The sequence below is a fragment of the Echinops telfairi genome, unplaced genomic scaffold, assembly GCF_000313985.2.
Source record: "Echinops telfairi isolate 266 unplaced genomic scaffold, ASM31398v2 ScPeMD7_9;HRSCAF=40, whole genome shotgun sequence".
Classification (NCBI taxonomy): Eukaryota; Metazoa; Chordata; class Mammalia; order Afrosoricida; family Tenrecidae; genus Echinops; species Echinops telfairi.
This window is the reverse complement of record NW_022103906.1, coordinates 76,031,799-76,052,686: the sequence shown is the minus strand read 5'-3', so window position 1 is coordinate 76,052,686 and position 20,888 is coordinate 76,031,799. Positions and strand designations below refer to the sequence as shown.

At 36.8% G+C, this 20,888-nt stretch overlaps 1 protein-coding gene across 2 annotated transcripts in view; it reads right to left on the bottom strand.

Moving 5' to 3' along the window:
* EXOC6B (exocyst complex component 6B) overlaps positions 1 to 20,888 on the bottom strand; it is a 635,729-nt gene that overhangs the window by 239,420 nt on the left and 375,421 nt on the right. For both annotated transcript variants that reach the window (XM_045286668.1, XM_004696081.3), the window contains exons 9-16: positions 17,615 to 17,698; positions 17,213 to 17,259; positions 15,849 to 15,969; positions 12,850 to 12,921; positions 11,871 to 11,968; positions 10,744 to 10,849; positions 9,794 to 9,903; positions 6,052 to 6,163 (exon numbers count right to left, since the gene is read on the bottom strand). In XM_045286668.1, coding sequence (XP_045142603.1) covers positions 6,052 to 6,163; positions 9,794 to 9,903; positions 10,744 to 10,849; positions 11,871 to 11,968; positions 12,850 to 12,921; positions 15,849 to 15,969; positions 17,213 to 17,259; positions 17,615 to 17,698 — 750 coding nt within the window. The remainder of the gene's footprint in view (positions 1 to 6,051; positions 6,164 to 9,793; positions 9,904 to 10,743; positions 10,850 to 11,870; positions 11,969 to 12,849; positions 12,922 to 15,848; positions 15,970 to 17,212; positions 17,260 to 17,614; positions 17,699 to 20,888) is intronic.

Genomic DNA, 20,888 nt, shown 5'->3' with positions numbered 1-20,888 from the left:
AACTCAATGATTTGAATATATTAAAAAGAGTTGTACAATCACAATTGTAGAACATTTTCTTTTTCTTTTTTATACTCATATCAGCTCCCCCTCCCGCCAACCTTCCCCGTTATAGCCCTAAGAAACAATCCATTTAGTTACCGTCTCTAAAAATTTATCTATCTTGGACTTCATAGAGAGAAAATCATACAAAACAACAACAACAACAACAAAAACACAGGAAAACCTCAACCCAAACTAGAAAATACTAAAAATGGGTCAAATAGGAAAACAAATTTAAGATGTAAAAGTTTAACCTATCTATATCTGCATTAATTCACTTTCTGATGCACTCTGTCTAAGAGCAAGACAAAGGGCCTTTTTATTTTAGGATAGTCTTTGATGGAAAGAAAAGGTTTCAAAGAATTCCCATATACCCATTTCTTCTATTATTAGCATATTACATTACTATGGTACATTTGTGGCAACAAAAGAATCAATAATAGTACATTACTCTTAAAGACCACACTTTATTGAATTTATTGGGTTTTCACTAATGTTCCTTAACTATTCCAGGATCTCATTCATACATTACATTTAGTTGCCAAACCTCATTAGCCTCTTCGGGTCTAGTATTTTGCTATATGTCTTTAAGTTTGGGTTTGCTTAATGTTTTCTCCTGAGTTTTTGGAAGGATGGCTAGAGAGATGAAAAGCCTCCCAATCCTACCAATTTAAAGGGACAAAACATCACAGTGATGGCAAAAGAGCCATCACTGCTGATGCTAACCTGAATCACCTGATCAAGGTAGGATTGTTCAGATCTGTTACTTGTCCGCAAGGTTCATTTTCTGTCATGCAAAAGCAAGTCAATAAGCACAGCTGAAGGAGTCCCAGGGGCGCTGTGGATTAGGCCTTCAGTACCCACTAACTATTCCTCAAGAGCAAAAATCTGGTGATTTGCTCCTGTAATGAATACATGCTAGGAAACCTTACGAGAGTAGTTCTACTAGGTCCTATATGATCGTTAAGACTTAGTAATGACTCGGTGGTACATAAAAACCCAAACAAATTGATATACTCTCATCTGGAAACAGAGCTATGTGATGTTAATGACACCATGCCTGCATGAAAGAGTAGGGTATGTCTTAAACCAATCACTTTTGAAACATAAAAGGAGCAAATTAGACAGGGAATCAAGCAAACAGGAATGGGGCAAAGATGTCACACAAAGATCTCGAAGGAAGGCAAGGAAAAACAAAAACAGCTAGCAAAGCTGAGACCAGAATTCCTTGTCCCTACCCCAGTACAGTGAGAAACCATCCCACCAGAGGCGGCACCCTGAATTCAGAGTTCACTTTCCTAAACAGTGAGAAAATAACTTTTTGTTAGTTGTTGTTGAGTTGGTTCCCATTCTTAGTGACCTTATGCGTAACAGAATGAAACACTGCCATTCCATTATGCCATCCTCAGAACTGTTTCTGTGCCGGAGTCCATTGATGCAGCCGCTGTGTCGATCCACCTTGTCGAGGGCTTTCCTCTTTTTGCTGCCCTTACACTTTGCCAAGCACGATGTCCTTCTCCAGGGACTGGTCTCTCCTTCCTGACAGTATGTCCAAAGTATGTGACAAAGTCTCACCAAGCTTGCCTCTAAGAGGAGTGCTCTGGCTATACTTCTTGCCAGATGGATCGATTAGTCCTTTTAGCAGCCAATGGTACTTTCAATACTCTTCTCCAGCACCACAATCTAAATGCATTGATTCTTCTTTGGTCTTCCTTATTCAATGTTCAATTTTCACATGCATATGAGGCCACTGAAAATAGTTAGGTGAGACTCACCTTAGTCTCAAAGTAACACCCTTGCTTCTCAATACTCTCATGAGGTCTTGAACAGCAGATTTACTCTTGCAACTCATCTCTTGTCGGTTTCGTTAAGTAAAGCAACCTGTTTGAGTATTTCTGTTAACACAACACTTCCTTACCGACTCAGACAAACCTCCACCACACTCCAGGTCTCTCTTAACCCTGAGGCCAGAGATCCAAGGCCTATGTGTGATGACTCAGCCAGTAGTGCCCTGACCTTTTCTTCCCAGATACACAAAGACCTGCTTCTCATGGCCTATCAGGATTTGTCCTGTTACCACTTAATGACTTAAACAAAAGTAGGAATGTATTGACTCATGTAATTAGAATGTTCCAAAGGAGTGAATCCACCCTAGGCCATGACTGGGTCAAGGGTTCAACTAATGTCATTAAGAATCGATTTCTTTGTCTCTCTTATACGCTGGGCTTACTTCATTCTCAGAGAGGTTCTTTCTGGTGACAAGATAGTCCCCAGAAACTCTAGACCAGTGGTTCTCAACCTTCCTAATGCTGAAACCCTTTAATACAGTTCCTCATGTTGTGGTGACCCCTAACCATAAAATTATTTTCATTGCTACTTCATAACTGTAATTTTGCTACTGCTATGAATCGGGAAATCCCTGTGAAAGAGTCGTTCAACCCTGCCCCCCGCCCCCCTCAAAAAGGAGTCACGACCCACAGGTTGAAAACCACTGCTCTAGACGCTCTTGCTACATAGGACCTAATATTTGTAGCAAACTCTGGGAAGAGATTTGATTGGCCCATCTTGTGTCACATGTCCATTCCAGGGTCAATCACTCATGTCACTAACTACGAAGATGCAGAACTCTGAAGAAATAAGTTTGAGATATGGGTCTTCAACTTAAACTTGAAGGTGAGATTACAAAGACCAAGAAAGAGATAGGGAGGGGTTGTTACGTAAGGGAAATCAATGCTCTGTTACCAAAAAGAAACAGAATGTGTGTTGCAGGAACAAAAAGCAATACTAAGGTTTTCAAACATTTGCTTCCCTTCACCATCATTTGCATTCACTACATTTTATCATACTTTATAACTTATTTATTTTGTCTATGATCTGATTTCCTACAGGAGAATATAAGCAAGGATCTTTTATTGTTGTAGTTATTCAGACTTTTCCTGAGGTTCCCAGACTCGCAATAGGCACTCAGTAAAACTGCATCCCTGCACTAGATGTGTCCATCTTAGTCTGCCTCTTCAGATCTATTTCTGACTAACCAGAAGCACTATACACCCAGAGTTTATCATGTACCAGGCACTAGTTGAAGCAAGTCACATGCTCATTTAATCCATACAGCAATCCCATGAGATACATGCTTATATTTTTCTCACAGAATGTATAAGAAATTTGCCTATGAAAGGGAAAGTCAAACTTAGACCCCAATGTGGCTTTAGGACTTGAGTGTAATTACTGGTCAGCTGCCTTTCCCACCTAGCCTGGAAGGAGCAGGAGGGCAATAGTACCTGCTGACTAAGTTAGCAATCCCTTGAGGACTGAAAAACCAATGGTGGTACATCTGAAAGCTAAAGTGGAGTTGGCTCAGCACAAGGAAGAGTAAAGAAGCCACGAGGAAAGAAAGCCAGTATGTGCAGAACGAGAGAAGGAAACTGCACATGGGCAGAAAAAAAGAAGAGACAAACCAGACAGACATTAACTGTATAGGAACTCCTAAATACTATGAGAGTTCTCAGACTTCTTGATGGAAGGTTCTGTGAAGCTTTTTGCACTTACAAGAATATCATTGTTAGAGTGGATTTCTGCTCTCTGTCCCAAAACTATCTCTAACAGAGCAATTTTCATGTTACTCTGGACCTCTTTCAAATTCCCCACCTTTGTTATGAATAAATAATTAAATCAATATGGAATGCAATACAATATTGTAAAAGTGAACAAGTTTAGGAATAAATACCTGGTTTGATGTCTCATTTTCAATATTTTGCTAGCTGTATGACCTTGGATAATCACCTTGAACTTTAATTATGTCCTCTATAAAATAGGAATAATAGCACATGCCCAACTTACCTCAAGTATTATTGTACTAAATGAGATGGTATTTGTGAGTGGGCTTTGAAGAATATAAACTGCTGCACAAATGTTAGCTATTATGATGATGATTCCAGATGTGAGTTCACTTTAGTTCCCTATTAAGAAGGATATGATATCTTCTCTGTTCCAAAGGTGAGTAACACAGTTATTCACCAATTTACTGGCTGGTGAAGAGAAAATCGCTGAGTGTGTACCAGTAACATAATAACCAAAGGCATCTGCTACCATAATAGCCAAAAGAAGTAAAAAATGTGTTTGATCTTATTATCATTCATCCACAGGGTTAAGAAAAGTACCTTTACCTAAAAAAGATTCACTGATTAGGAATAACATTTAGCATTCAAAGACATAGTGCCTAGAATTGTAATTATAAATGGTCACTGTCAGGTAAGTGTCAGGCTCCTTGCTAATCAAGCCCACCATCACTTCTGCTGGAGAAAGATGAGGCCAATTCCGTACAGATTTATAAAGCCTTAGAGACCCTGCTTAGGTTGCTATAAGTCTGAATCAACTCACTGGCAGTAGGTTTGAGGCTTTCCTCCTTTGAATCATTACTCAATGTAAACAGCGCCTTTCTAGAAGACTAATAGAACAGGAAACCCAAGTACTAAGAATTTAGGATTTTCTCTCAAGATGTAGCAGTAAATAAATGGGATTTCCATAATTAAAGTCAAAAGTTTTGTGGGGGTTATTTCTTTTAGATAATTTTCCTGCTGTGCTGTTTCTTTTAAGATGTTTTTATTTTTTAAGAGATTGCTAAATTGATGGGCATAAGAAGAGTGGTATCCACAATTTCAATGAAGAGAGAGAGTTAAAAGATAAAAAACTACTTTAAATTTTAGATGGAATTCAAAAGGACCATTATAACCCAACACATTGGGAGGATGTTCTAATTTTTACTTCAATTTTTTTTTTAGGTAGCCTGATACCAGGAGCACTGGTGATGTAGTGGTTATACATTGGGCTGCCAACCAAAAGGACAGGAAACTCACGAGGGCAGTGCCACCCTCTCCTATAGGGCTACTACGAATCGGCATCAACTCACTGGCACTGAGTTTGGTTTTGGATATAATCGGGAAATGGGGGACTGTCCTAAATGCCTATATTTCCAATGAAAATAAAGGGTTATTTTAAGTAGTTTCAAATGTGGTCAATTTCTCATCTTATAATCTATTTAAATCATATTCCAGAGAAAGAAACTCACTCCAAAAATCAGAAGTAGACCCTCACCTGGATTCCAGCTGTCTTTATCTAGCAACATCACTAGCCATTTGTTGAAATTCACCATAATCATTGACAGTGTTTATTCAAAAATGTCCAGTTTTCCTTAAAACAATTGACTTTCAGACTAACCACTTCCACAGGTAAAACATATGGCCCACAGTCTTTCCCTTTCTCCCTGAATAACATTTCTCTAAGTTCCTATATTTGGCACTATAATTTCCAACAAACAGCAAGCTAAGACTCTTCTGTCATCCTGTATTTCCAAGAGAAAGGACACTACACATATTTCTAAATCTGAGGCCTACTGCCAGTGGCCCACACCTCCATGTGCCACAACACTGTCCTCACATATATCCAATAGTCCTCTTCCCTTTGTGAGCCCAAGAAGCTGACGATGGTACCTTTCTCTCACATTTCCTCAGTCCAAACCAACAGACCCTCTGTTCTTTTCATTCATATGAGGTCAACTCCAAAACCAAATCTGAGTCTAAGGATGCTAACCAAGAACTGGGAATGCCACTACACTTAGCAACAATGGTTTATGCATGCAAAATGTGGTCCCACAGACCACAGTTGAATTTCCATTCATTTGAATAGAGACCTGAAGTTGATAATACTCTCCAGCCAACCATTTATTCTAATCACTGGCAAGTAAGAGAAAATAATCTTAAGGACTCTAGAAAGCTAGTTAAGCTAGTGAAACCAATGAGGGAGAAAAAGTAACAATTTAGAAAAATATTTCTCAAAGATGCTGAAAGAAAAAACAACCAAAGGCTTCATTGCACCATTTTAGGATTATGGACCCATAAAGAAGAGCATGATGGCTTATGTAGAAAGTATCACTAATCTACACATAAGGCCCAGAATTTAAAGCATCTATTAACATAATGCTGTGGCTGCCTCCAATGTGAGACACTTTACCTCGGTAAGTCCAATATTCTTCCTCTTAATGACATTCAGCAGAGAATTGCTCAGAGTCCTGGTAAGTAGCAGGTTTGTAGATTTACGAATCATGTCATCAACTTCCGTTGAACTGAAAAAAAGTAGCAAGTCAGTTATAGCAAGTAGCAGAATTATTTTGTCAAACACAAAGGGAATAATAATAATTTATTGTTATTATTATTATTATTATGAGGAGTTGAGTTTGAATTACTAGCAGTTCCTTGCTGTTGCACTATTGCATTTAATTTTTAATTATCTCCATCAAAATCTTACTTGCAATTAAATTAATGCTGTTGTTCAATAATTTCCACAATCTCTTAAATCACCTTGCTTTGGAATAGGCTCAAATATGGATCTCTTCCAGTTGGTTGGCCCCCAATTGGTCTTCCAAATCTCTTGGCAAAGGCAAAATTCTTCAGCTTATCCAAGCATTTCAATTGGTAGTCAGTTTCTGGAGGCTTGTTTCTCACCAGTGCCTTCAGTGCAGTTTGAACATCTTTCGGAATCAGCAATTCTTGATCATCTGCTACCTCTTGAAATGGGTGAATGTTGACCAGTTCCTTTGGGTTGTGACTGTATATTCATCTTCTTCTAATGCTTCCTGTAGAAATCAATAGTTTACCATAGACTCTGTCAATGTTGCTATTGACGTTGATCTATTTTTTCAATTCTTTCACTTTGATATATGCTCTGTGTGTTCTTCCTTCTGATCTTTAAGTCCAAGTCTTTGCACACTTCACTATAATGCTTCTTTTATTCTTCTCGAGCTGCTTTTTGAAATTGTATGTCCCGTTCTTTTTTTTTTTTTTTTTAAACATTTTATTAGGGGCTCATACAACTGTTATCCCAATCCATACACACATCAATTATGTAAAGCGCATTTGTACATCGTTTCTCAAAACATTTTCTCTCCATTTAAACCCCCGACATTAGGTCCTCATTTTTCCCCTCCCTCCCCGCTCCCCCCTCCTGCATGAGCCCTTGATAGTTTACAAATGGGTATTTTGTCATATCTTGCCCTGTCCGACTTCTCCCTTCATCCACTTTTCGGTTGTCCGTCCCCCAGGGAGGAGGCCACACACAGTTCCATGCAATTGGTTCCCTCTTTCCTACCCACTCTCCCTCCACCCTCCCTGTTTTGCCACTCACACTGTCCTGTTCTTTTACATTGTCATTTCTACCATTTTTTTTACTCTTTATTCAAGAACAAGCTTCAGAGTCTCTTCTGACATCTACTTCTCTCTTTTTTCTTTTTCTTTCTTTTTTTTAAAAGACCTTTTGCTTTCTTTGTGTATGATGCTCTTATGTCATCTGATCTTCTGTCATTAGTGTTTAAGTCTGGTCTTCAATGTCAAAGCTGGTCTTAAGACGATCTATAAATTTTGTTTGTAGATACTCAAGAGCATATGTTGGATCCTGTGGACTTCTTTTATTTTTCTTCAGCTTCATCCAGAGCTTGCTTGTGAACAATTGTCTGTTCCATAGTTTTCCCCTGGCCTTGTTGGGGCTGAAGATATTGAGTGTCTTCACTGTTTCTCCCCACAGATATAGTCAATTTGATTCTGTGAATTTCATTTGGGGAGGTCTACAAGTATGGACACCATTTATGTTGCTGAAAAATGAATTTAAAATGAAGAAGTCATTCACCTCACAAAATCATATCATGTGATATCCACTTTCTAATGCCAAAGTCCTATTTTCCAACTAGTGATTATTCTTCTGTTTTCAATTTTTGCATGCCAATTACCAGTAATTATCAAGGCACTCTGACTGCATGTTTGATTTCAAACTGAAGAACTTAGGATTCTTTAATGTCGTCATTGGCTGTTACCAGATTTTTGTCAACTTAGGTAGGCCAGGGTTCTCACAACTCCATGATGGGATCTAACATTAAATAATCAACTCTGTGAGCAGCCAGCAGTTGTAGTGAAGTGCAGCCAACATGATCAGATCACAGCTTTGAAGCAATTGGGGATGTGGCCAGTTCCTTTTTAAGAAGACTCCTTGGGAAAGTTTGTCACTTCTGCTGGATCAGGATTCTGCATCTTGCTCTTCAACCTCCTGTCATATTACCTGTCAATCCTAGGAGCCATCAGCAAACTGCCGACCTGGAATTCATTCAATTTTGTATCCTACAGCCTGTATGCTTCCTGGTTCATCAGTCCCCTGCAGCAATCACAAGTCAGGTGAAGGCACTAGCTTACCATCTGACACACACACTTGAACCAGACTGGACTTACCTGCTTCTAAAGGTTCATGAGCCATTTCTAGATAGAAATTTCAAGAAAGAGCTGCCTTAAGACAGCACTGCTCTTGCTTCCTTAAAGAACCCAGTGAAATACAAAGGCTTTTATTGTTGCTGGGTAAATCTGACTAATAGTTGTATTAACTGGTTTTCCTTGTAGACATATAAATATTATCCTATCTCAGACAGCACTGTATTTCAAGATAGATTGAAGATGAATAGCATTGTATTCATCGTTAAAATAGAACATTTGAAGATTTGTCATTCCTGGAATAGAAAACTATATAATTGTCCAACCCAAAATGTCTAATACCAGTCCATTTCCACTCACTAATCCCTAAGGTATCAACCTTTAAGCATTCAATTTTCTTTTGAATGACTTCTAATTTTCCTAGATTCATACTTCATACTTTCCAAATTCCAATCATTAATGGGCATTTGCATCTGTTTCTTCTCATATTGAGTGATTCGCCAACAACAAATGAAGGTACTAAAAAGCTTTGATCCCTTCAGGTCCTTACATTCAATTCTAAGGAGACTGCACTTTCCCAGTGCTATTCTGAGTGACTTCCAACTTCATCTTCAACTCCAAAGATTCATCTTCTAATAATACTACATCTGATAATGTGCAGTTGCTACTTACAAGGTTTTTTGTTGCTAGTCTTTCATAAGTGGACTGCCTATTCCTTCTTCTCTGGCTGTGTTAGTCTGGAAGCTCTGCTGAAACTGTTCTCCATGGGTGACAATGCTGATATTGAAATCCCTGTGATATATTGTTGTTAAGGACACTCAAACCAGTTCCAACTCACAGAGACTCTACATACAACCGAAGGAAACACTGCCCGATCCTCTGCCATCTTCACAGTCGTCATTATATCTGAGCTCGCTGTTGCATCGATTGTGTTCATCCATCTCACTGAGGGTCTGCCTCTTTTTCATTGACTGTGGCAAAGCTTCCATCATAGCAGCAACACACAAACTGCCACAGAATGCCAAACTGATAGATGAGTGCTGTTGTTAGTTGATTAATCAAACTTAAATTAAAGGAGCTATGTATGACTGCCTTCAACAAGTTCACAGAATGTTTGAAAAAGGATGTTTCCACAAGATTTTACCTATTACTCTTTTACTGTTTCCTCACGTAGAATGTTAAAACTCATATGTTAGAGTACTCACTGCTAGTGAATTCTCACTAATACAAAATGCTAAAAAGAAATCGGGGGAACAAATGGTAAAGAAAAGGATAGGTAAATGGACATACACAAACAAAATCACACATATAAAAATACTTCAAAGGTACCAACTATCCCCATGCACAATTACTGTATAAATACCTCTGTGCCACACAAAGAAGGGCTAATATGGAGACTTGCAAAATAAGCGCTAAAGGGAACATCAATTTCCCCCCCAGAATATCTATGAATTATAGAGTCACAGTCTTAGCATTGGTTACATTCCCACTGTTACATACCATACCTTAAATGAAGATCTTCTGAAAACTTCAGACAGGCGTAGATAAATTCTTTAATTTGGTTGTAAACTTTTGGCACAAATTCAGAAAAAGGAAACTTTTTTGGAAACAGTTGCTGTAAATACAAGAATTAAAGAAACTAAATCATACAACAAACTCACTAAAAACACTTTTAAGTTAACGAAAGTGCAAAGGAAGCATTCTTCCATGTTGTGGAACTATCCCTCAAACCAGACATTCCCTGCTGTTCTGACTCATAGAAACCCTATAGGACAAGGTAGAATGGCCCCTATGGGTTCCGAATATGTTCAAATTTAAGAGAGTTTCTCTAAAAGTTTCCTTACACTAAAAATAATGACAAATTTAAATGAATGGCATCAATGTCATTCAATAGGTAATAAGATAAATATGGTACATAATTAACAAGAAAAAGGCAATAAATTAACAAAACACATAGTAACTGGGATGAATCTAAGGTGTGATACAGAGTGAAAGAAGTCAGTCCCCAAATGTTTCAAACTATATCATTATATTTATATGGCTTTCTATATAATGCAGCCATAAATGGAGACCAGAACAAGGGTTCCGAAAGCATGGGGCTTGTGAAGGGGTTGATTACAAAGACACAATACAAGGGAAATTTGGGGGCGAAGAAACTTCTGTATCATTATTATGGTAGTAGAGACACACCTTCAAACACTGTCAAAACCAACTGTACTAAAAGGGAGTATAATAAAAAGCAATTATTTTCCAAGTGTAATCCAAATGGATAAACTCTCAACAATCCTAGAAATTCTTTGGAGGTGATAGAATTCCAAAGCTATCAACTAATTCACAAATCTGAAACTTTTGTTCTAAGTCCCCAAAATAATCCTTGGAAGGTGATCAAGCATTCCAAGCCCGTTGATTTGGGCACAAATGACCAAAAAAGTATATACATTGTGGTACTGCTTACCTTTTCCAGCTCTGTATCTTGGAATGGGAATTGTCCTACCACCTTTTTATACATCTCTTCACTTGCGACTGGTATAGGACTATAGTTGTCAGAATCAAGTATACTTCTATAAGGAAAGGAGGAATAGAGACAGAATCACTGTAACAATCACAAACAATTTTCATATTAAGTCCAGTGGCTTTCCATACATCCCAATCCAAAATTAATGTTCCCCGCCCTATTCAATTCCCCCTTTCAAAAAAAGCTATTTGGTTCCAGGTGAGGCCATCTTTAAAGGAAAACTATGATCAGAAACAAATGGAATACAATTAGAAACACCACCACTGGTATTTGAATTTACAGAAAATGTCTGGGCAACACAGCAACATGTTGAAGCCTTCAGGAAAATAAGAGGTAAACAACAGCATGAAGGTGTGCTCTGGAAAAGGCAGAGCTTTCAGAAAACAAGTATGCTCTTTAGTCCTCTATTAGTAATTTTCATAATGAATCAAAATTATGTTCACTTGCATTTCTTAATCTACTACTCTCTATTAGCATTAAGCAGGAAAGAAGTGCAAATTTGAAAGGAAAAGCCACTCAAATAAATTGATGTGGAATGTGTACCAAGCAAACAGTGTGAGGACATAGTTATTGAGCTAAGATGTAAGAGAACGACTTTCTTATTCTATGCATGTTAGAACAACGACTTTAAACATATGCTTCATATGTTGAACTTTAAAAGACTTTTTCTCTGCGTGTAGAAAAGAGGAAGAGATCATCTAAGTGAAGTTCAATGAAGATTCTATAAAAAGCCAAGGTGATTTAATGCCATGGACTAGGTATGATCCTCAAAGAGAAAAGGCAAAGACCAAACAGGAAGATACAAGATGGTCTGGGTGGTATGAGCCACAGTATTTCAGTTTGGTGGCTTTCCGACAACATACACACTAAGTACACTGAGAAAGGTGATCCTGGGAATTTGATTTGGATGTCACTGAAATCTACTGGAGGTCTGGACCATAACCTGGAAAAGCTAAAAAATATGTCACATACACCATTTATTTATTTCATCTGAAAAACAGTGTGCAGAAACCCAGTATACATACCTGTATGTGGACACACAAACATAACTATAAATGATTCCTCACCTGAAAATACTTGCCCATTTCTTTAGCAGAGTTTCACTATACTGGTCTCTGATTTCTAACAGCATGTCAAAAAGTTGATTTACCGGAAAGCCATACACCTAAAAGCAAATAAGAAAGCAGTTTTATTTTCAAAGAACATTTTTTAGCAACATGACAACGATAAAGTATGGCAAGACAATTTGGCTCACTAACCAACAATTTAAATAAGACTGTGATCATAGAATCTTTTACTCAACCTAATATCTAATCTTTACTAAGAAATTTTAAAATGCTGTATACCAAATTGTTTGGCCAGGTAAAAGGGGCAGAAAATAAAAACCAATATAAGACTCGGTACACTGTCAGTTGAGCTCACCTTACAACTTCTCATCAAACTCTTATTCTCTGTAGAAATCATCAGGAAGTGTGGGGGGAAAGGAAAAATACTATATATCTCTCCCTCTTCTAAAGCTTTTCTCTTGAGTAACAGTAAGTGGTCCATCAAGATGGAAGCACTGATGGTACGGTGGTTAAAGCATTTGGCTGCTAACTAAACAGTTGATAGTTCAAATGCAGCAGCTGCTCCAGTAAAGAGGGCTGTGGCAGTCTGATTCCATTAATATTGCAGCCATGGAAACCCAATGGACAGTTCTACTCTGTCCTATAGGGGCACTATGAGTAAGGGTGCACTAAATAGCAACAGATTTTATGGTTGTGAATCAAGATGGAAATTAAGACCTCCAAAATCATTTGGGTTCTTATATAAGTAAAGAACATTTTGAAAAATTAAGGCAATTGTGGTTCAATGAATTGATGTGATCTATTTATAGGAACATAAATGGTCAAGCAAAAGCCAGAAATAAAAATAGCTAGCTATAGGAACAGAAAACACACAACTGAAAACTGAAAGGTCTTTCCTTAAGCTTGGGTAACTATGAAAAACAATTTAGAGCTGATGAGCTTACTTAAGTAGATGAGAGGATATTAACATATCACATACCTGAAGTGTGTCAGCAAAAAGCACAATGAGGTTCTTCAAATCTAACACAAGGTTTGGATCAGAGCAATAAGACTAAAGTAAATAAAACAAAAAAGAAAAATTGCACCTTAGAGGTTAAAAATAAAACTAAATTTTATGTACTTAATTGTTTAATGCTTTGCCTGGTGAAAACACCCTAGAAAAGGGTCTCACCCTTCCTTGATATATGGTAAATCCAGATTCACTCAGGGAACAGCTAAGGTAGACAACAAGGTCAGTATACTATGACCTACATTTTTAATACTATGAAATTAAAACATACACACACTTCTAAGAAATTCTTTGGTCAAAGATGACACTAAAATTGGTTAAATAGATTATTTTTAAATGAACAGAAGAAATATTTCACATTCAAGCCTATGGTATATGTCTAAAGCAATTAAATTTTGTATCGTTATATGCAAATGATAGAAAGTTCTAAAGAATGAAAATAAGGTAAGCACTTACATATAAAGCTAGGAAAAGAACAACAAACTAAGGGGAAAATAATGAAATTAAAGTCAAACTTAAAAGATGTGATTACACCAAAAACTCAAGTTAACAATAAAATCAATAAAATCGACAAATTTCTGGCAAGTCCAAAGAAGACAACATAGAGTGAAGAGGGGAAAAAATGAAAACTAAACAACATAAGGGAAAAGAGAAGGAAAATAAGCATAAATGCAGAGGAAAATAAGAATATAAATTCATGTGTAACCACATGTTGACAAAAATTTAATTCCTTAAATGACAAGGAATACCATTTCTGTGAATAGGATACAAAATATATGAGTATTTGTCACTATTCAATCAAGTAAATTGATTTTAATTGTTCACAATATTGCAAATGTAATTTTGTCACTTGCTGTCTATTTGATCTCTCAATTTCTGACAGTGATAAGGTTAATTATGAAGTTTCTCATTTTATCTTCTTCTAGCTAAGAATATTTGCTTTATAAATATTGATGCTTCCTTGTATCTGTAACAGAACTCTGTGTGTGTGTGTGTGTGTCTATGTTACAACCAATATATCTGCTTCTCACTGATTGGCTATCTCATTTTCTGAAATTTTGCAACTGTGACAATAGCAAAAAATCTGCTATCCAGTAATTTCATGCTTTACTGATGTTGGGTTGGCAGTAATGAGCGTCAAAGTACAAGGTGTCATTTCACATGAAATTATATGAGGTCAAAATTATCTTGAAAAAGAGCAAAGTGGAAGACTCACTACTCACAATTTCAAACTTTACTACAGAGCTGTAGTAATCAAAACAGTGGAATACTAGATATAGATCAATGGAATAGAGCTGAGAATCCAAAGTAAACCTCTAGGTCCCTGGTCATTTGATTCTTCAACACACTTGACAAATGCGGTAGTTATATAATCTGGTGTCAACTTGAGGATTAAGAGTACAGGGGTGGAGTCTAGCCTGTCAAACTTGATATAGCCAACGAGGCCTCTGTGTGGGCATGGCCTTCTCCTAAGGATTCTGGAAATTCTGGTATTTCCTCCTTGGAGGCAAGAGAATCGACTCTCTCTGTCTCTGTCTCTCTCTCTCTGTTCATTCCCTTAGAGACTCTCTACTGACAAGGCTGACTCCCTTTGAGACATTATGGACAACGAGCTGAGGGAGCTGGAGGAACCACATGGAGACCCCTATCAGTGCTGAGATGTTAACATGCCACTGGATCCACAAGACCTTCCACCCACTGGCCTGTGCTCTTCCTGCTTGTGCATCATTGCCTGTGTTTCTTGAGTCTGAAGAGGGCTTTACAGATTGGTATCAGAAATATAGGCTACTATCAGACTTATAGACTTGATCTGAACTGGCCTGGGATGTTTTCTCAATATTCAATTGTTCTTTATATAAACCTCTTTCTTATACACATGAGTGTGTCTATGAATTTGTTTCTCTAGTCTTCCCGAACTAACACAACAAGCTCATTCAACAGAGAATGAATGATGTTGTCCATAAATGGTGCTGGGACAGCTGAAAAGAATAAAACTGGATTCCTACTTCTCACGATTTATAAAAATGAACTCAAAGGATAAAAATCACCTAAATATAAGACCTAAAAAACATAAAATCCTTAGAAGAAAACACAGGAGTCAATCTTTATGACTTTGTATTTCTCAATGGTTCACACAACACAGAAAGCACAAGCAATTAATAAAAACTTTTTAAAAAGATAATCTGAACTTAATGAAAATGTAAAAGTTTCATGCATCAAAAGGCATTATCAGGAAAGTAAAAATACAATCAACAGTATAGAAGAAAATACTTGGAAAATACTTTGTCCTTAAGAAGTATTTGCTGAATGAACAATAGCAAAAATAATGGATCTAGAATAAGCATATTCTATCTGAACTAGCAAAAATTCATGCTATAATAAAATATGTCCATAGACCATGGGAATTCATAATTAGGCAACTTATTGATATGACAAACATTTTTTCCCCTAAGAGTAAGAGTAGAACTATAAACCTCAATCAGTGTTTATATCAGTGACAGGTATTACACAAGGCAATATGGAACAGTGGCTAAGAACACGGTTTTTGGAAATGGACTACCTGGATTTAAATCCATATACGTAATTACTGTATGACGTTAAGTGGGTTACTTAATCTCTCTTAAGCCCAATTCCCTTGACTATAAAGTAAGTATACTAATAGTACATGCTCTATAAGGTAATAGAAAAGAAGAAATAAGAAAGTATATATGACATAATAGAACAATCTATAACACACAGAACACTATCAAAATACGGTGGTCTGCTTTCTCACTGCAGAGAACACCTACGAAATCAGGTTCACTGTTAGAGAACAGGGCAATAATTTGAAGGGGTTACGAAACCCTTCAATATCTTTGAAAGCAATAACTAAATAGGTAAATCCAAACAATACAGGCTTATGTTACTAAAACGCTAATACATATAAACAATCAGATCTAAGTAGATCTTCTCCTGAGCGTCTTACATACCGAATGAGTACGGAGTGCTGCGATGGTTTTGGAAAGTGCCATTTCCCATAGTTCATCAATGTAGGCTCTGTTTACTAAGCCTTGGGTTGTATGTAAAATGTGATCTTCAACGACAAAAAAGCTAAGATTGAGGGGATAAAAGAAGTCACATCTCTCAGAAATCACACCTTGACTACTATCTCTAGGGCTGATGAACATTAAGAGCTACCAAGAAATTCAAAATTTATAAAGCAATCAATTTTTCTTAAAGACAATTGTTTGGTATCATAAACAATTATCAAGCTTCTTGAACTTAGAATTATTTCCCTGAACATATCATCTTAAGCTGAAACTACAGTTCTATTAAATGTTACCTATATTATCCAGCAATTTATAAGAGAGGAAAATGTTTATTTGGAAAGATGGTCAATTTCAACACATTAAAAACACTAGGTCAGCAATACATTCAAGAAATTAATAAATTTTGATGTGACAAATATAAAACTAAAGCATGCACTTTTAATAATACAACACATAAAAGAATAAGATAATTCCCTATGCTGGAAAGTACTTTATAAAAGTTATTTTTTAAAAGTAAACTTATTTTTATATATTCTGCTGTTGTTATCTTCAGTTATTTTACACAATATTAGGATGACTAAAATAACTCTTTAAAAAAAGAATGCTATAATTTAACTGAAATAATCAATTACATAAAAATAATCTAAATCTAAAAGTAAATACAGAAACTCAAAGGTATAATCCAACTTACTCTCCTTTCTTTAAACTGTAAAGTGAATGTTTTACCACAAAAAAAACCTACTTGTATTTTGAAGGATTTTGGAGAATTGCAACCCAATCCTAAATTAGGGTAGCAAATTACAGCCTGTGGGACATACCTAGCCTACTGTCTGCTATTGTAAATACTGCTTTCCTTGAGGATAGCCAGGGTCACCCAGTTAGGTGTTATCACAGTGATTTCGATGCCAAAGCAACATGGTTGAGTGGCTGAGCAGAGGCTGTGTCATCCACAAAGACTAAAGCATTTATGAATCTGATGCCTCATATTAAAAAAATCCTAAGTTTTACATATTATTGGATTCACTCATATAAGATAGGGGGGAAATCATTAAGTATAAGATTACCAAGTCAATATTTATCTTCCTTTTATCACACAAAAAAGGGCTAGCCATAATATATTGTTAAAAGCAATAGAATGTTCCTTTAAGTCCTCCCAAAATAAAAAAATAAAATGAGCCTTGTCCTTTCAAGGACTTTTTAAAAGGAAAACAAATTTGCCCAGAAAATTGTATTTACTTTCCCTAGTGTCACAAGTCTACCTAATGCAAGTCTATACTCTTCCATTTAAAAGTAGATATACCTACCCTACAATTTGATTAAAGTATTTCCGGTACCCATCTAAAGTTTCATGCTGCAACAAAGAAAAGAAGTAAAAGTTATAGATTCTGTTTTGTTACATTGACATAAAACTAAAATCAGTTAATTAATTCATAAGGTTTTGTTCCCTAGACTATATGTTGCATATAATAGCACTTGTTTACAGGACTGCAACAGGGATGAGAGAATGGATGCACAGTACTTAGGAAAATGTCTGCCACATAGCAATCAATAGCTCCTATTTTATAGGCAGTGACATCTAGTAAAGGTGGCTTCAGTGGGGCAGTAAAACAAAGAAACAAGCAAAAATCATGCATGCAAAATAATGAAAAGATGTCAGTATGTTCTCTGGGAAAAGACTTTAAGAAAAGTGAAGGTGGTGGTCCTACCATATTAGATGGAGGCTGGAGTACCAAACGAGCCTGTTTTCGCCTCTGTTTTCTATAGTAGTTCTCAAAGGTTTCTCGGGCACCCTATAAAACAAAGAAAGAAAGAAAAGTGTTTGGCATGATTGGACCAATTACTTCAGTATTTTAAAAGAAAAAAAGAAGTTTCCAGATATGGAACTATCAAAGTGCCAAATTCTCAAACTCTTCTATTTTAACAACAGTAACAATAATCACAGAAAAAGAACAATAATAGCTTTTACCATTTATAGACTCTTACTTACCAAGCCAGTAAAAATAGATACATAACATTGTTATGAAGATACTACCAGGACTCAATCCCCAGCACACCACAGCTAGTTTCTGAATCAACTATTATAAATGCACAAGAATGATGGCAAGCAGAGTTTACTGTAGATTATATTAACCATTGAGAAAGTATCCCTTAAAAAAATTCAATCTCACAGAACAGTTCAAAAACAAAATATCCAAAATAAACCCTAGCCGTAAAATGAATCATGTACAAAGGACTGAAGGGAGGCAGGGTTAAGCCGCCAAGAAGTGAAAAACAGTAATCAGTCATCCGAGATAGAAAAGAATTTAGCACAGGATTATCACCAAAAAAAAAAAAGAAGAAAAAGGAACAAAGTACTAGAAATTCAAGGTACACAGATTCCACTTTTCATTTAGAGTTTCTCGGTCTAAATTGTACTATGAAGTTCTACTCTTACCCTAAAACTTCTGTAAATAAGCAAGAGTATAAACCAGCTGTTCTCAACCTGTGGGTCAGGATCCCTTTGGGGGTTGAACAACCCTTTCACAGGGGGTCGCCCGATTCATAACAGTGGCAAAAGTACAGTGATGAAGTTGCAACAAACATAATCGTATGGTTGGGGTCAGCACCACATGAGGCGCTGTCTGAAGGGCCGTGGCATTAAGTAGGCTGAAAACCACTGGACAAGCTGACAGAATAGCCCAGTGAAACTTAATGACTACATTCAAATAAATGGTATAAATGAGGTAGGCCTTAAATGAACCTAGTTGTTAAGTAATTTTCTTTTTCATAAAGGACAGACACCAACGTTATAAATTGGTTATAAAGATTTAGAAAAGATACAAAACCCTTGGAACAGCGTCTGACAAATTATGAGTATGAGCCAAGCACTTATTTAAAACTAAAGATTAAGTAAATGAAAGTACACTCACTTAAAATATAAACTTTCTCAATACCTAGATCATTGCCTTCACCTCTCTAAAAGTTTGAAGAACATTATCCAGCATGACTTCATTAGAGCCCTACACTGAACCTCAATTGGAAAAGTCAAAGGAAGGTACTAAAATCCTGCGAGGACACTAGTGAAGTTAAGGAGGTGCCAAACATTTTCTGTAAAGGGTAGGATAATAAACATGTTAGGCTTGGTGGGCTGTGAGCCCTAGTGGCAATAGTGGTTATGTGTTAAACTGCTAACCAAAAGGTCAGCAGTCCGAAACCACCAACTGCTCCTCAAGAGAAAGATGAGGCTTTCTACCCCAATAAAAAGTTACTGTCTCGGAAACTCACAAGGGCAGTTCTAACCTGTCCTATCGGGTCGCTATGAGTCACAAACGACTCACTGGCAATGAGTGAGTTGAGCGTGTCAATGAAACCTAATTTGGGTGCAAATAAAATACTGATATTAGAATCTTCTATCATTCTCACCTGTTAGGATATTTTCTTTCTTCTTCTTTTTTTTTCTGGTGGTGGGGAAGAAAAGGGTACAGGATGGTACTGTGGGCTAAGCATTGGGTTTCTAAATACAAGATCAAAGTTTCAAACCTACCAGCTGTTCTATAGAAGAAAGAAGAGGCTGACTGCTCCTATAAGATTTACAGTCTCAGAAACCCTGTAGAGCAGTTCCACTTTACCCTACATAGGATTGCTATGAGACAGAATCAACTTGATGAAGGTGGATTTTACAAAACGCATAATTTTAAAAATAGGGCAAAACTTAATAAAAGGTGTAAATATACTAAGAAACATAACTGAAAACAACAGAAGATAAACTAGAGGACTGAGATTTCCTTTAAAGAGAGAGACAGGCAGGCACATGTGGATGGATGGACAAACAAACATACACACACATACAAACATCAAAAGATTTCATCAAGTATAGAGAGAACCCAAACATGGGGAAATTTTTTTGCAAAGGCATATCAGAAAAGCACTAATCTGTAAAATGTATAAGAAACATCCAGCCTCTACAAAAAAAAAAGACAAATAAGCAATTTAAAATTGGGCAGAAGAAAATAAATTTAAATAGATAAATAAAACTAAGCAGAGGACATGAACAGATAAATCTCCTAAGAAGACATTCTGAATGCCAACAAACGTCAAGAAATGCTTGCACCTGTAGATATTAGAGAAACAACCACCATGAGATATTACCTCACCCCAATATTAAGAACAAATAAAAAAATCAGAAAACAACAAATGCTGACAAGTGTGGAGAACCTGGAGCCCTTGCATACTGCAGATAGGACTGTAAAATAATGCAACAACTGTGGGCAAGGATGCTTCCTTAAAAAGTTGGAACTAGGAATACCATATAACCCAACAATCCCTCGGTTTGGTATACACATCCTAGAAAAACAAGAGCCTCAACACAGATATATATACACCCGTGTTTATCACAGCACTCTTCACAACAGCACGTCCATCAGTGGAAGAATAGATAAACAAACTAGTAAACACACAATGGAATGCTGCTGTTGTTGTCATTGTTGTTAGGTGCTACCAAGTCAGTTCACACTCACAGCGACCTCCATGTACAACAAACAAGATGACGCCTGGAACTCTACCCTCTTTACAATTGCTGCCATGCTTAAGCCCACTGTTGCAACCACTGTGTCAATACACCATGTTGAAGATCCTCTTTTCCACTGACCTTCCACTTTATCATGCAGGCTCTCCATTCCCAGGGACTGGTGTCTTTGGATAACATGTCTAAAGTACATGAGATGAAACCTCACCATGCTCGTTTCTTTTTTTTTTTTAATCATTTTATTGGGGGCTCATACAACTCTTATCACAATCCATACATACATCCATTGTGTCAAGCACATTTGTACTTTTGTTGTCATCATCATTCTCAAAACATTTGCCTTTTACTTGAGCCCTTAATATCGGCTTCTCATTTTCCCCCTTCTTCCCCACTACCCCCTTCCTCATGAACCCTTCATAATTCATAACTTATTATAGTTTTGTCATATGCTATACTGTCTGACATCTCCCCCCACC